At 45.1% G+C, this 16,727-nt stretch overlaps 1 protein-coding gene across 1 annotated transcript in view; it reads right to left on the minus strand.

Annotated features, from left to right (window-relative positions):
* RNF103 (ring finger protein 103) overlaps window positions 1-16,473 on the minus strand; it is a 30,501-nt gene extending 14,028 nt beyond the window's left edge. Inside the window, exons 1-2 of the mRNA XM_032962645.2 lie at window positions 15,760-16,473; window positions 1,025-1,182 (exon numbers count right to left, since the gene is read on the minus strand). Coding sequence (XP_032818536.2) covers window positions 1,025-1,182; window positions 15,760-15,985 — 384 coding nt within the window. The 5' untranslated portion in view covers window positions 15,986-16,473. The remainder of the gene's footprint in view (window positions 1-1,024; window positions 1,183-15,759) is intronic.
* Window positions 16,474-16,727: the final 254 nt, after the last annotated feature.

Raw genomic sequence — 16,727 nt, forward strand, 5'->3', positions numbered from 1 at the left:
ACAAATCACAAATCGTAATATTAGTCGTGAAAACCCACGTATATAACTGAGACTTGTTCGTCCAGCGATAAATATTGGTGCAGTGAATTATAACAGTGAACCAGCTGTGGTGGGGGGGGCAAGGAATAAGTGCTCCCTTGCATACAACCTGTCTGAGCAAGCCTGGCTCTGCTGCTGAGACGCTGCACGTCGAAACTGGTCCACAAATTGCTTGTGCAGAGAACCGATGCTCCTGAAATAATGAACTCCGAGAGGGCCGAGTGGCCATAGTAGTCCCCTAGGGTACGGCGAATCGGAGCGATTGCCCAGTGTCCCGCGCTCTGGGGGGGCCCCCCCGTGCTTCGACGTCACGGCGTCAAATGTTATACTTCCTGGTTTAGTTTGAAGGCATGGGGGGGGCACACACTGGGATTAACGGGCCCTGCGCCCCCCCTATGGACGGCCCTGTGAGCGGCTAATGGGATGTGTATGAAATATTTATCTACTTTTAGGTTGATAAAGAGGCGCATGGACTGCTTAATTAATTTGTTGACCAAAATGGACCATCGTGAACAGGAGGGTATTGACTAAACCATATTTGGACCCGCGTGTGGAGGCGCGGAGAACAGAGTTCCACTTACGTGCGATTTTACACATAACGCTCCACAGCAATGCAGAATGAGTTCGTACACGCCACGACCAGAGACAGGGAGGAGGGCAAACGTTCGTTCAGCCTCATCGTCAGCCAGCCGCCACGTGTGTGTGTGTTGAACTATTATTACCCAAAAGTGAACGTGTCTCTTTATTCAAAGCTGCACTCATGTCCTGTTTGGGGTGGGTAGGAAGCAGTCTCACCATAAGGACTACCACTTTGGACTTCCCACAAAGCAGCACTTATTTTATTGGCCCTGCTGGGATGTATTGATGCATGTTGAACTTATTTCGCACCGTACGTAGCCAACCGCGCTGATCGAAGGTGCGGGGGAAATGTGATGGATGACGGAAGAGAAGAGGAGAGAGGAAAGAGCGAGAGAGAAACCGTTACCTGCACGAGCCACACGCCATCCTTGGTGTCCTCCACCTGCTCGTAGAAGTGCATCTCGCTGGTGAAGTCCGCGCTGCTGCTGCTGCTGCTGCTGGCGTTGTCCACGTCTGCCTCCCCCTCGGCCAGCGTGGAATAGAGCTCTCCCTCGCTCACATCGCCTGCACGTACCACCCAAAGCGCAGACACGCGCGTATCAACCTGGCCAACACTGAACTAAAATCAAACTCCAGAAGAGGGTTTCTTTAGGTTAGACCGTGTAAATATAAACGCGTCGTTAAACCCGCCACCACCCGACACAGCCAATTAGTAAGGTTTGTCACGTAAACAAAATATTCCATTTAGTTACTAGTTCAGCACACCGGTGTGTTGGAGAGTAAACCCATAAAATGTACAATTCGAGTACACCGTTACAAGCAGCCTCATCTGGCGTAGCATCGCACAAGGCGGGATGCTGCTGGATGCTACTAGATGCTACCCACGCTCCTCAGTATTTGCTCAGCCTGCGTACGCATCTCACGTGTTATCGAGGACTGTGCTTGACCCTAATGTATATATTATTTATTACAACGTGTTGTTTTTTTTTCCATAATGCGGTTTTCTTCAGGAATGCAACTACCACGTTATAGCAGAACAGACTTTACTTTCCTATTCGCTACGCCACCGATAGCAATGATCATCACACGTCAGTTGAGCCAATGTTCCATCCTCAGATCTGGAAATTAGCCAAAATGCAGAAGCGAATGTAACACGCTTTATTTTGTCTTTATTGGTGAACGGGCCGACAGCGTGAACTCGCTAATACACTTGAGAAAGTGGTTTAATCAGAAGTGGCTGAAACCTGGATAAAAAAACGGGGATCTCAGTGGTTCCTCGTTATGACCTCTGATTCACCCAGCCACCTCTAAAGAAACATCAGATCCTTGAATATTCAATTTGAAGCAAGTGTAGCACGCTTAACAATCGATGTCAATCAATGACTTGATGCATCATTAATACCCCAGCTCATGCACGCATTTAACTGTGTGTGTATGTAAGAATCGGTTGTGCGAGACTTGCGCAAACTGTACGCTTCAGGCTGATGTAATGAACGAGACGTAAAAATGTGAAATACACAACAGTGGGAGGGAAATGCAAATGAGAGTATAAATGAGACAAAACGAATCAGGATTCTTGCATACAATTATGACCTCGAGAATTCAACAAATTACAGGGAAAGAAGGTGGATGATGAAATGGGTGCCTGAACAGACATGAGTAAATCGGTATTGATATAATGTATTCCAAGTCCAATCATTTACAAGCCTCCTGAGATTTCTATTGCCCTTTTAAAAATAAATTATGTATAAACATAGCTGTGTTGGGCCAGTTATTATATTTTACAATTTAGCTGCGAGTAATGCCTCCTGGGGTTTGGTGCACTGCGCTATGAACACAGCCAGTGACCTGCGTTTGAATTCCAGCCATGGCTTATACCTGTGGCAAGTTCCTCACCAACCTGAACACACAGTGGGATGGTATGGAAGTATAGACACCCGAGTTTGATTCTCGGCCACGGCTAAAATGAGTTGCGAGTGATGGCTCAACGAATCATGCCCACTCCCCTCCCATCAACTTGCATTGACCAGCGTGGTGAAGTATGGTCAAACAATACCCACGACTGACATGGGAGTTCTTCATCCGGCAGTGGTTTGAAAAAGGGCCATAAATGTTTGTTGTTATTAACCCTTTCCTGTTCCGATGACGTACATGTACATAATTGGAACGGAACCAGAAGAAAAAACTAAAATAAAAAACTTCATCAGTACCGAGGATCCCACAAGGCCATGTGGGAGGGCGTGTGGCATAGTTTGGTGCCAGCTATCAAAGAGTGCGGTCGTGTCGCTCCAGTTCTCTGCGGTGAGTACAATGTCTTTAAATTCAACATCGTAATGCCTCTAAATAAAATTAACGCTAACCGCTTCGTGTTACGAGATTCAGCGGTGAACGGGACCCTCCCTGCAACTTGCAGACATTTCGGAATGGGAAAGGGTTAATTCTAGCTCAGCACCTCTGTTCTCAAATGCGGTTTTCCTGGTTTGCGTCTCGAGCGTGTCTTCTCTCAAGCTTTCGCCACGCACGACTGGGGGAATCTTCAAAAGGGGAGTTCAAATTGTTTTAAACTTGCATGTCAATTGGGTGCCTCTGCATTTAGCATGCCAGACTCACTATTGGAAGTTGCACGTTTGAAATCCTGTAAAGGTATCCATAAGAGGTTTTTGGGTTAGATCGCGTAAATATATAAATGTGTCGTTAAAACCCGCCACCACCCTGCACAGCCAACTAGTAAGGGTTGTCACGTAAACTGAACAGGTAATTTGCTGTAAAGCTAATTTACTTAATCCATTATCCCTCTGGGGGTGTCTACAAAATAAGTGCCACTGTGTGTCATGTCCAAGAATGGACATCGTAGTCAGAGACTTAAATTGGCCATGGAAATGTGGAAATGTCACTGCCGACTATGTTCTGCCAATTGAGATGAACACTGCCACCCAATACTTGAGTGAACATGGATATACACGTCGACTTGAGCTTGAACCTGGTTAAAATCCATCCGACTTTCCCTCGGAAACAGGGAGCCTCTCACAGACACTGCTTTTCACGATAGCGAAGGTACTTCTGCTTACTAACACCGCAGCAAGAAATTATGACACTGAATTTTAAAAGTGCAATTCGCTTGTTTACACTGTCCTCTCAGAAAAAATATGAATGTAGAATGTTTAGCACGAAACTTAATTACATTCGTACATCCTATTTGAATAAAAAGGTACAGCGACGATTGTAAAAAAGGGTACACAATCTAAAATATGCAGTATACAGGACAGCATTTTAACTCCAAATGGTTATACCATGAAATAGATTGTGGCAACAACACAACAGGCATGTCTGGGCATGATTCCATGCCCATGCAATTCCATTTGGCTCCATATGAACAACTGCCCTCAAAATTATCACACGTATTGAATCAAAAAAATTATGGAAAAAATTTGATTCAATATAATTGTGCAAAAAGTTAAATGTGTTTTAGTCTGTCGGGTTATTGGCCTTCAAAATGCACATTAACCAGCAGAATGCATTTAAGTGTGCAAACACTGGACCAGTTTGGACCTTCTGGGTCTCACATCAGCATGCTAACAAAAAATTCTGCTCGCTTTCTGGTTGTTACTGTTAATCAAGAACTCCCTCTAAATAACGTTGACTTTCCAGTACAAAAGACAACATTGTACGAGCAGTATTGGAGCATTCTGGATAACCGGATAACCGAAAAGGGGCAAACCCACTCCAGAGTTTGCATGTTAAACAAATGCTAGGCTGTCTCACATTTACTCCATGAGACCCAACGTTTAATAGACTGAGAATATATTTTATATTTACAGGAAGGGTAGATTTATGTTATTTCTTTCAATAACTCGGAATGATCCTTCACCGCATATTAACTAGTCTTCATGGCAATGCTACAATTGTGAATGAGTCAATGCAGATGAAGAAAAAAAACCCAACAATCTTGACAAAACAAATATTAATGTCACGGAGATGAAATAAAAACCGCAGAGAGACAATATGTGTACATGACAGTCTGTCCCATTTCATTCATCAAAACGTCCTGGCCTTCCACATACAACTTAGCCTTGCTCTTATTTTTATTTATTGTATCAGCAAAACAGTTATAGTGTGACTTATTAACCGCCTTTTTGCTCAAACAAGCATGTGGTGCAGCTCATCTAATTTAAGGCCGTGAAGTGGCGAAATACATTCCACCTTCCCATGGCAAGGGCTTTTCTATGCACAGGAGGAGAAAAAAAAAACACCGTTTACTTCCCAACAAGCGGGACTTATGTTATCGGATCTCGGATACACTACAAGTCAAAGATCATCAAGTGTGTGCGCTACAATGATGCCAAGGACATGCCACTAATGACGGATCAGTGCTGCAGAGCAAATGGATGAGAATATTGCAGCGGGTATCACATCAGGAAGAATTAGTGTAGTGTTGCAGAGGAATAATAAACTAAAATCCTTCGCCATTTGTGATATCCCCGTAGACCCATGGCGGACCGGTGTCCCCTTCAAGTGTAAAGCAAATTACCCCTAATTAAAGCAATATTTATTTTATAATGACTCTAACATCGCAGCTTAATGCTCCCAGCAGGTACAGCAGGCAGCAATTACAGAAGCAAACAATTCCTCTAGATCTTCTTGGTTCTTTCGGTAAAGTCACGTAGAAGGGAAATAATAAAATAATAAAAATAAAACATAATAAAATAACATTCTCACGACGATTCGGCCACAACACAAGTAGCTGTCCTCAGGTGAAGAAACAGAACTGTCGGAAAGACAGCGCTCCAATGAACACTGCTAAGCTTGGCAGCGTATTTTAAGCTGGGTGGGAGGAGCAGAGCGCCTTGACAAAGGAGTTAACATATCAACAGAATAATTTAGCATTGAAGTAGCTGTGTTAATGTGATAGAATAGCAGGATGTTAAAGTCAAAAATTAGCATGTAACTGGGAGATTAGCATGATGTTAGTGTGAGGAATTAGCATGTAACTGGTCACGAAAGTAGCTATGTTAAAGTCAGAGTTTACATATCAACAGAGGCATTTAGTATATTGACGCTAAAGAACTGCAACCACCCAACTATCATACAATAAACCGATGTGAAAGAACTAAATATAAACTACATCAATGATCAATGTACTCAATATATTCTCCACTAAGCTGAGCTACTAACAATAAGTCATTATGCATTACACTTCTATGTCGCAAAAAATATTATAATATGCCTCCAACTAATCATTTTATTATAAACTGCTATAGACAGACCCCAACATTGAATTATACACTGCGTTACTATACACTACCCTATACCTTAGATGATAATATTAGACTTGTAATATTACACTATGTATTATTTTACCAACCCTACTGTATACCACACCGCTGTATATTCACTAAATCGAAATTCCTCTAGATGTTGGCAATGGCTCCCTACAACTTTCCACAGTACTGCAGTATATTAAGCAATGAACGACGACTGTAACAGTGCACTGCATCTAAAACTCACAAGGGGAAAAGATCATTATCACTGTTAATTTGCCATGTACAGTGAGGGAAAAAAGTATTTGATCCCCTGCTGATTTGTATGTTTGCCCACTGACAAAGAAATGATCAGTCTATAATTTTAATGGTACGTTTATTTGAAGTGAAAGACAATAACAAAACAATCCAGAAAAACGCATTTTAAAAATGTTATAAATTCATTTGCATTTTAATGAGGGAAATAAGTATTTGACCCCTCTGCAAAACATGACTTAGAACTTGGTGGCAAATCCCTTGTTGGCAATCACAGATGTCAGACGTTTCTTGTAGTTGGCCACCAGGTTTGCACACATCTCAGGAGGGATTTTGTCCCACTCCTCTTTGCAGATCTTCTCCAAGTAATTAAGGTTTCGAGGCTGACGTTTGGCAACTCGAACCTTCAGCTCCCTCCACAGATTTTCTATGGGATTAAGGTCTGGAGACTGGCTAGGCCACTCCAGGACCTTAATGTGCTTCTTCTTGAGCCACTGCTTTGTTGCCTTGGCCGTGTGTGTTGGGTCATTGTCATGCTGGAATACCCATCCACGACCCATTTTCAATGCCCTGGCTGAGGGAAGGAGGTTCTCACCCAAGATTTGACGGTACATGGCCCTGTCAATCGTCCCTTTGATGTGGTGAAGTTGTCCTGTTCCCTTAGCAGAAAAACACCCCCAAAGCATAATGCTTCCACCTCCATTTTTGACGGTGGGGATGGTGTTCTTGGGGTCATAGGCAGCATTCCTCCTCCTCCAAACACGGCGAGTTGAGTTGATGCCAAAGAGCTCCATTTTGGTCTCATCTGACCACAACACTTTCACCCAGTTGTCCTCTGAATCATTCAGATGTTCATTGGCAAACTTCAGACGGGCATGTATATGTGCTTTCTTGAGCAGGGGGACCTTGCGGGCGCTGCAAGATGTCAGTCCTTCACGGCGTAGTGTGTTACCAATGGTTTTCTGGTGACTATGGTCCCAGCTGCCTTGAGATCATTGACAAGATACTCCCGTGTAGTTTTGAGCTGATTCCTCACCATTCTCATGATCATTGCAACTCCACGAGGTGAGATCTTGCATGGAGCCCCAGGCCGAGGGAGATTGACAGTTCTTTTGTGTTTCTTCCATTTGCGAATAATCGCACCAACTGTTGTCACCTTCTCACCAAGCTGCTTGGCAATGGTATTGTAGCCCATTCCAGCCTTGTGTAGGTCTACAATCTTGTCCCTGACATCCTTGGAGAGCTCTTTGGCGAGTTTGGAATCTGGTTAATTGCATCTGTGGACAGGTGTCTTTTATACAGGTAACAAGCTGAGATTAGGAGCACTCCATTTAAGAGTGTGCTCCTAATCTCAGCTTGTTACCTGTATAAAAGACAACTGGGAGCCATAAATCTTTCTGATTGAGAGGGGGTCAAATACTTATTTCCCTCATTAAAATGCAAATCAATTTATAACATTTTTGACATTCGTTTTTCTGGATTTTTTTGTTGTTATTCTGTCTCACTGTTCAAATAAACCTACCATTAAAATTATAGACTGATAATTTTTTTGTCAGTGGGCAAACGTACAAAATCAGCAGGGGATCAAATACTTTTTTCCCCTCACTGTATTGCCCAGGGGCAGTTTATAACACAAGACTCCCTTGCTAGCTGAGACAATAAGTCGACAACCAGCATGTGCTGGAATATGAAACACACGATTCTGTGCAGATAATTACAGTTCACAGATTTTGCCATTCATGACATTCATACAAAGGGCACGTTTCATTGGGAACAATGTTAAGGATTACTTAAACGTCCATATTAAATTAGTGCCGACTTCAGGTCGCTCCCAAAGAGCACAATGACAGCAGAAACACAATTATGAGCATCGATATCGACGGGACCATAATTGTAGATCCTGTAATCCACGGCACACCGCTGAGCAGCGTGCAGTCCCAGCCTCAACATACCCCAATCGACGCCATCTACGATCATCGCCCATGGCGATCTGCTGCTGTACCCGGGCGAAAACGGTGCCGCGGCGAGGCCAACGCGGTTTTGGGGTCTCCAGCCCGAAGACCTGGAACTAGTTACCGGCAGATGTTTGGGAATCCATCTTCGAGTCCGAGCCAGTTTTGTAACATACAGTACTTAAAACAGTGTTGTTGTTGTTGTTGTTGTTGTTATTCTACAGAGCTTACTACGTGTGATCAGTGCACATTCACGGTGGACTGGACGAATATGAGTGTACGATAACAAGTGTTCAAACTTAATTACAGTACTTACCGCAGAGGTGTTAGGCTTCTAATGTGCAGAAAAACGTTCGTGCCGACATGGTGTATGGCAAATTATGGGAAGAATTAGATGCGAGATTTCGTCAATTTGCAAAAAAATTGCACGGGAAGTGTGGCATGTGACTAGTGGCTAAATGAATACATGAAAAACTTGTGAATTATACGGTTACGGTTTTTCTAAGACACTACTGGCACACATTTGCTGTATTGGTGTGTGTTAAGGGATGTTTTTTGCATTTTTCTTACCAATGAAGTAAAAAAAAATCCTTTTCTGCTTAACAAATCACATCAGCATGGCTTAGTCTGCGCTGGTAAAAAAACAAAAAATGGCAAAAAAAACCCCCAGATCTTATCTCTACAATTCCCTGCAGCTCCACCCCTGCAGCTCTGCCGTTCACGCTGCCCACTTCTATGGATCACGGTCCGCAAAGCGCTCTCAATCCGCCGCGGTGTGCCGCGCATCACGGGGGCAGTCGCGAACTGCCACTAATCCGCGAATTTGCAGGGATTCGCGGACTGTTGTATTTCTGCTGTTGTGGGAACTAGCCAGGTCTGTGATTGCAGAGCCTGAAAACACACACTCAAATGCCAACCGCGCAGACAACTCGGAACTCTAAACGATAGATATGCTGTGGATACAAAAATAAATATCCCCCGTATAGCCTTAGACTGTTGTGGCAAGTGCTGTTAGCGAGCACCTATGAAGGCCGGAACAGCACACAACGGGGGAGGGTGGCCAACACCACGCTCGGCCGCCTTTGTCTCCCCAATGGCGATGCTTACACACCACACCGGGTACTCATTTCAGGCTGACTCGACCTAGGGGAGTCCCAGGATTGGCTGAGATAATTGTCACTGGTGTTGGCCGTGAGCGGAAAATGAACCCGGGTCGCTGGGTTCAAAGCGAAGAGCACACACCGCTACGCCACCGCTCAGTACAGGTAAAGACACAATACCCAATAACTGAATTAAGTTTCAGCTAAATGTCAGCATACAGTAAGTACAGCATATTGTTTGGTGCCCCACCAACATTTGACAGTGACCTCATTGCTGTAGAAAATATTTGCACTGCGATTCAAATTTTTACATGTAGAAATTTAACACCTTACATGCATTATGGAAAATGGAATGGAAAGAGAACCCGTCATCAGTGTGTTTATGATAGAGCGATGTTTCGTTTTCTATTACGCTTGTGATAAGTTAGGCTGAACATGAAGCAACATGAGAAGTTAGGCTGAACATAAGGCAACATGAGAAGGGACTGCACCCTGTGTTTAATAATTGAGCCTTATTACGCCCTTCGCTATAATGCACATCCTTTGCACGTGAAGATACGTACAGCACAAGGAGTGGTTGAAGCCTCAATCGCACCAATCTGCAGGATGCAAGCACCTGCTGCTGCATGCATTTCCACTCCGTAGCAATACCACTTGCAAAATTAGCGTTTAATTGTAAGGCTGTGTAATTACAATCCCGCGTCTCCAATGTGAAATGCACTCCAGCAAAATTGCAGGCCGCACTGCATTGCAAATGCGTCTGCAGTATATTCAAGGTGCACTTCGCACTGTTTATAAGCTCAGCTTTGGAAACAGTGATCCATAACCCAGGGGAAATTCTCTACGTTTTATAGGACGAGTTTCAGATTTATGGATTTTTAAGACCGATTTCAGAATGTGATTGGTTTAAAATAACACGAAATCCCATTTTGGGCAGGGAAACAATGAAAATACTGCAACATTAAAAAAATCCTTTAAAAAATGTGCACCGAACCTTTTGCAGTGTAAACAGTTTGTGTTTAGTTTGTTGTCCTTGCCCCGCACCTCTGATTAGTACGGCTACGTACGGTGTGAAAGAAGTTCAACATACATACAATGTACATTGCAGGAGAACTCTCATCCACTGTGATGTGGAGGACAAACATCACAGATCCTAAAAAGTGGAGATAATAGGATGCATTTTCCCACGTGACTCCGCTTATCAGCAAAAAACAATTATGTGGATAATTCGAAGTCAATGCACAGTGCAGGAAAGAAGCATAATCGCAGATAATAAAAAGAAAAGAGGCACGGATGATCTTTTTGAGACGTTACAGATAACAGGGCATCGGATAAGGGGAGTTATATATAAGAATAACAATGTACATGCACAGCATTTAGTACAATGCCATACAGTAGTGTAAATTGGTGGTAGTTTGGAGATGTGGAAAGAGCTGTGAAAAACAGACAGCCCTTGATGAAGGTGCCTTCGCCCATCATAGAACTTATAGATCACTGTACGCAGCCAACCGTGCTACTCAGAGGTGCGGGGGAAGGACAACAAACTAAGCACAAAAAGCAGATCTAAAGAAATTAGTTTTCAATCTAGATTTAAATGTGCATAGCTCCAGTGGCTTCCTAATAATCTTGTCAGCATTGCAATCCCATTCCAATTCTGGATGGAGCATGCAGACAATGGTGCTGACACAGTACTGAACTATATTGCCGACTGGTGCATGCTGCCTAAAGCAGCAACCAAAAAAAAATACATTCGCATTCAGTGTCAGAAGCCTCATTAATGGCAAAAAGTAGTTGTCAAGAATGAAAGCGTGGCTTTTAGATTCGACGGCACGGTGCCCTGAAGTGAACATATCACGTGTGCATTGCAGCACTGCATGGGGCCATCCGTTTAGTAGGTACGCAAAAATCTCTCAAAAATTGACCCCTCCCCATTCTCCCTGTACGCACGCGTACTTTTTACACCCCCCTCCCCACCTGCGTACGTAGACTTTGACGTACGGCCGATATTTAATCCACGCAGAAACGATCAGGGATTAATAATATTAACGGGTTTAAGAAAACAGATAGTCCACCGCCGGACTATCTAACTCATTTGAATGCCAATGTAGACAAATTATTATCGAGGCTTCACCCCCCCCCCACCCCCCGTTTGGGGGGGGTCTACTGACAATGTCCGTACATCGTCAGTAGACCCCCCCCCCATACGCAAGCATACGCATTTGGGTTACCCCCCCTCCTCCATGAGTACGTACTAAATAGATGGCTCCTATATCTAATGCCAAAGATGTGAATGAAGGAGCATCCAAGCGGATATCATTGACACTTCACTCTCTCAACTTGTGTACATGCACTTAAACTGCAAGTAAACCCATGTCATCCCAAAACTAACACGCAGCCTCAACAATACGTCTCTGACTTAATGTGAACCCACAGTCTCAGTCTCAACACAAACCCACATCTCAATACTATACTACAAATAAAGACTCCACACGAAACAAGAGCCTTAACTCCTTCACCCTGCATCCTCAACACTAAGCAAGAGCTTCAACATGAACCCACAACCTCTACACAAACCCAAATCCTCAGTACTAATCCACAGCCTCGACACTAACCCAGAGACACAAAATGAACCAAAATGATTTATATTTAACCATCCGGACCAGGAAGCTCTTTAATGCGAGAGCAGAGCTTTGTTAACACCTGGTGATACTGGTTTCATCTCCTTCTAAGCATCGTGCAAAATTGTCAAAAATGTTGCTTGCTGTGCAACGTTCCGGTCTGCTGCAAACCCAAATAAAAATGGCATATCTGCCCACGTGACAACTTGATTTGAGTGGCTCTGTAGAGTGGCTGAGGGTTTACAGTTGAAACATTGCCATATTTACATGCCCTAACCCAAAATAACCCAATTATGAATCAAGAGACAAACAGCCTCAACTTACACCAACGGCTTTAACGTGAACCCAGAGCCCCAACACGAATCCACAAACCTCAACATGAACCCAAGCTCTCAACATGAACGGACAACCTCCACGTGGACCCGCAACCTCAACACAAACACCCGAGCCATGCTGGGGTCCCCATGCCTATATTTACAAGGTGAGAAGGACCCTGAGACCTCGCGACTCCGTCACTACATGATAGGAGGAGCTCCAAGTTATTCTATTGAACTCGGCACATGGAGGGGGGTTGGAGTTGAAAACCTTAACGGTGACACACAGTGCTTTAGTGAGGAGCTGTAATTTACTACGTGAATCGGTAGTTTGTTTTTATTAACAGAAGTAGATTAGAACTGTTTGAATTGCCTTAGATCAATATTGTTATGACAATGCACTAAAATAGCATCAACACGCGCCAGCAGTTCCACGGCTGGTGTAGGCCTCTAGCGAGAAGAATAGCCTCACCCGCAGCTTGTTAGAGCAGATACAAAACAAAATGAATTGCAACTTTAAAGGTGCATCACAAAAACCAAGCAAGGATACGAGTTTGTTTTTCTTCAGAAGTCCAATGCCGCGGCATCTCAAAGCTCCTTACAAAACACAAAACCAGGAAAATACGAAAGCCTCCGACACGCCATGAAGCCAAACACTCACTAATGGAATTCATGGCCAAACAGCCTCATTAATGCCGACCAGTTAGGCTTTCCTGGTTAAAAATGTGGAGTTCTGCATCATCATTATCATCATCATCATCTCGAGCAGGGCCATGCACCACGGTGGTGAGATGTTATCTTCCTCGCCTGGTATGCATGAGGTAAGGGGTTCGATCCCAAACCATGACGCCTGCTATATATTTCGAGTTTGCATGCTCTCCCCGTGGTTGCGTGGATTTTTTTTTTATCTCCGGGTCCTCCGGGTTTTCCCTCCATATTTAGAAACATGCGTTTAGAGTATTTGGCTGCTATATATTTCCACATGACAGGCCACTTTGGTGAGCTATCATTTGTGGGCAGGTCGCTTCTGAAAAAGAGATAAGTGGGCTTTGCCTGGTAGGACGGGGATGGTTTAGCTTAAATTGTATGTGTTTGGGTGATTTGTTTAACGTTCTTGTCCTTTGCACAGCTATCATGTTTTTGTACCGTTTGTTGTTGCAACGTCCTTACCCGTCCCTATCGGATTCCTCCCGAATAAAAAAAATAATATTCTGATTCTGGTATTTAATGGTGCATGCAATGGCACGGAAGATCCCCCAATCATCATTCCTATCGCCACCACCATCCATCAATCGCTGTCATCATCACTCGTTGTAGCAGGAGATCCTGTACTCGAGTCTCTGACGAGGCGGGCGCATACCCATCGCCATCATCGGCAGTATTATTGAACAGTCCTCATCAGCACCATCACCGCTACCATCATCAACGGCACCAACAGTCACAGTACTGTAGAGTAGTTGCCGGATTCCATGAGGAGGTGGACAAGTCACCATCTGCACCACCATCATCACCACCACCATCATAGTCAGCGATGGTGGTTACCGGAGTCTATATTACCACTACAATCACCACCGTCACCACCACCGATATAGGAGTTACCGCCATCTATGACTAGGTGGGCGAGTTCCCATCATTACAATAACCACTAACAACACTACCATCATCACCACCATCACCAGGAGTAATACCACAGCACAGCAATAGTAAAGCAGTCCTCTAATAGGCGGGAGAGTCGCCACTATCATTACTGTCAAAACCATCACCAGTCGTAGTTGCATCCAAAAAAAGTAGTAGTGAAGGAAGTCCCAATCTTCACGACCATCAACATCACCACCACCACCATTACAGTAGTACATTAATCAGCGGGATCTGTGACTATAGGTGGGCGAGTTCCAATCATTAACACCACCACCACCAGACTGTAGTAGTTACCCGGGTCTCGATCACCACTGCCATCACACCACCAGTAGCAGCAGTACGAGAGGCAGCGCGAGTGGTTAGTAGTTACCAGTCCCCATCATCACTAGCACCACCTTCACCAGTAGCAGTACTAGAGGCAGCACGAGTAGTAGTAGTAGTTACCTGAGTCCCCACCACCATCACAGTACTAGAGACGTCACGAGTAGTAGTAGTAGTAGTTACCCGAGTCCCCACCACCACCACATCACAGTACTAGAGACATCACGAGTAGTAGTAGTAGTTACCTGAGTCCCTACCACCATCACAGTACTAGAGACGTCACGAGTAGCAGTAGTAGTTACCTGAGTCCCCACCACCACCACCATCACAGTACTAGACACATCACGAGTAGTAGTAGTTACCTGAGTCCCCACCACCACCATCACAGTACTAGACACAGCACGAGTAGTAGTAGTTACCTGAGTCCTCACCACCACCATCACAGTACTAGACACAGCACGAGTAGTAGTAGTAGTTACTACCTGAGTCCTCACCACCACCATCACAGTACTAGAGACATCACGAGTAGTAGTAGTAGTTACCTGAGTCCCCACCACCACCATCACAGTACTAGACACAGCACGAGTAGTAGTAGTAGTTACCTGAGTCCTCACCACCACCATCACAGTACTAGACACAGCACGAGTAGTAGTAGTAGTTACTACCTGAGTCCTCACCACCACCACCACCATCACAGTACTAGAGACATCACGAGTAGTAGTAGTAGTTACCTGAGTCCCCATCACCACCATCATCACAGTACTAGAGACGTCACGAGTAGTACTAGTAGTTACCTGAGTCCCCACCACCATCACAGTACTAGAGACGTCACGAGTAGCAGTAGTAGTAGTTAGCTGAGTCCTCACCACCACCATCACAGTACTAGACACATCACGAGTAGTAGTAGTAGTTACCTGAGTCCTCACCACCATCATCACAGTACTAGACATCACGAGTAGTAGTAGTAGTTACCTGAGTCCCCACCACCACCACCATCACAGTACTAGAGGCAGTACGAGTAGTAGTAGTTACCCGAGTCCCCACCACCACCATCACAGTACTAGGCACAGCACGAGTAGTAGTAGTAGTAGTTGCCTGAATCCTCACCACCACCATCACAGTACTAGAGACGTCACGAGTAGTAGTAGTAGTTACCTGAGTCCACACCACCACCACCATCACAGTACTAGACACAGCACGAGTAGTAGTAGTTACCTGAGTCCCCACCACCATCACAGTACTAGACACAGCACGAGTAGTAGTAGTTACTACCTGAGTCCTCACCACCACCACCATCACAGTACTAGACACAGCACGAGTAGTAGTAGTTAGCCGAGTCCCCACCACCACCATCATCACAGTACTAGACACGTCACGAGTAGTAGTAGTAGTTACCCGAGTCCACACCACCACCATCACAGTACTAGAGACGTCACGAGTAGTAGTAGTAGTTACCTGAGTCCCCACCACCATCACAGTACTAGAGACGTCACGAGTAGTAGTAATCTGAGTCCCTACCACCACCATCACAGTACTAGAGACGTCACGAGTAGTTGTAGTAGTTACCTGAGTCCCCACCACCACCACCATCACAGTACTAGACACATCACGAGTAGTAGTTACCCGAGTCCCCACCACCACCATCACAGTACTAGAGACGTCACGAGTAGTCGTAAGTTCCTTACCGGAGTCCTCTACGAGGCGGGCGAGTCCCCTCTTCTCGAGGAGCCCCGCGTGGCTGAGTCCGCGCGACTCGAGGAGGCCGCGCAGCTTCCTGAGGCTGAGCGCCACGGGGTCGACGAGGCGAGAGGCGAAGATGCCGGTCTCGCACCACGACACGGCCTCGAAGAATCGCGCCAGCAGGAACAGCACGCACACGTAGAGCAGCAGGAACAGCAGCTTGGCCCACATGCTGCCTATGGTAATGGACGTTGAGTGTTGGTGGTGATGGTGGCGGTGATAGTTGGCAATGGAGGTAAATGTGGTGGTGGTGACGATGACGGTGGTAGTGGTGGCGTGAAGATGACGGTGGTTGGTTGGTGGTGGTTATGATGAGTGCTGTAATAGTATGCCCGGGACGGGCAACAGCGGCGGCGTCGGCGGCGGCTGCTGCTGCCGTGTCAGTGACAGCAGCCTGGGGGCTTCTGTCAACAGCGGCTGATGCTGACGTGTGCAGCCCCCTACAGGAATCATTAATGAATGGAGGGAGATGGGAAATGGCTGTGATATTGGCGGCGCGTTTGATTCCAGCGCCGGTTTGAGGGCTCAGTAGGCGAGAGTTAAAATCGAGAAAGAAAATTAGGTGATGTTGGTGCGACGTGCCCCTATAGGGGATTTGTTTTGGTGTCTTTGGTTAATTAGTAAATGGCAGTGACGTCACGCGTGTTAAACGCCACACGTTGTGTAGGGGGGGAGGAGCCGTCCATGTGAGGTGGAGGGGGGGTTATTTAAGAATATATATTTTTAAAATTCTGAATACGCTTTTCAACAGTATTAAAATACAAAGAGTACGTTGGTCATTAATTATAAATCGTTAAATTAACTACACATTACAATCATTCTCGATAACATTCCTTTTTAACGTAATAATGAAAAATGTTGCACACAAATAAACCCCTATTGTCTTAATGGTACAGTTCGCCCCTACGTCAGT

This window comes from Petromyzon marinus, chromosome 29, assembly GCF_048934315.1.
Source record: "Petromyzon marinus isolate PM22_M1 ecotype Great Lakes invasive population chromosome 29, UKy_Petmar_22M1.pri1.0, whole genome shotgun sequence".
In the NCBI taxonomy this organism is placed as follows: Eukaryota; Metazoa; Chordata; class Hyperoartia; order Petromyzontiformes; family Petromyzontidae; genus Petromyzon; species Petromyzon marinus.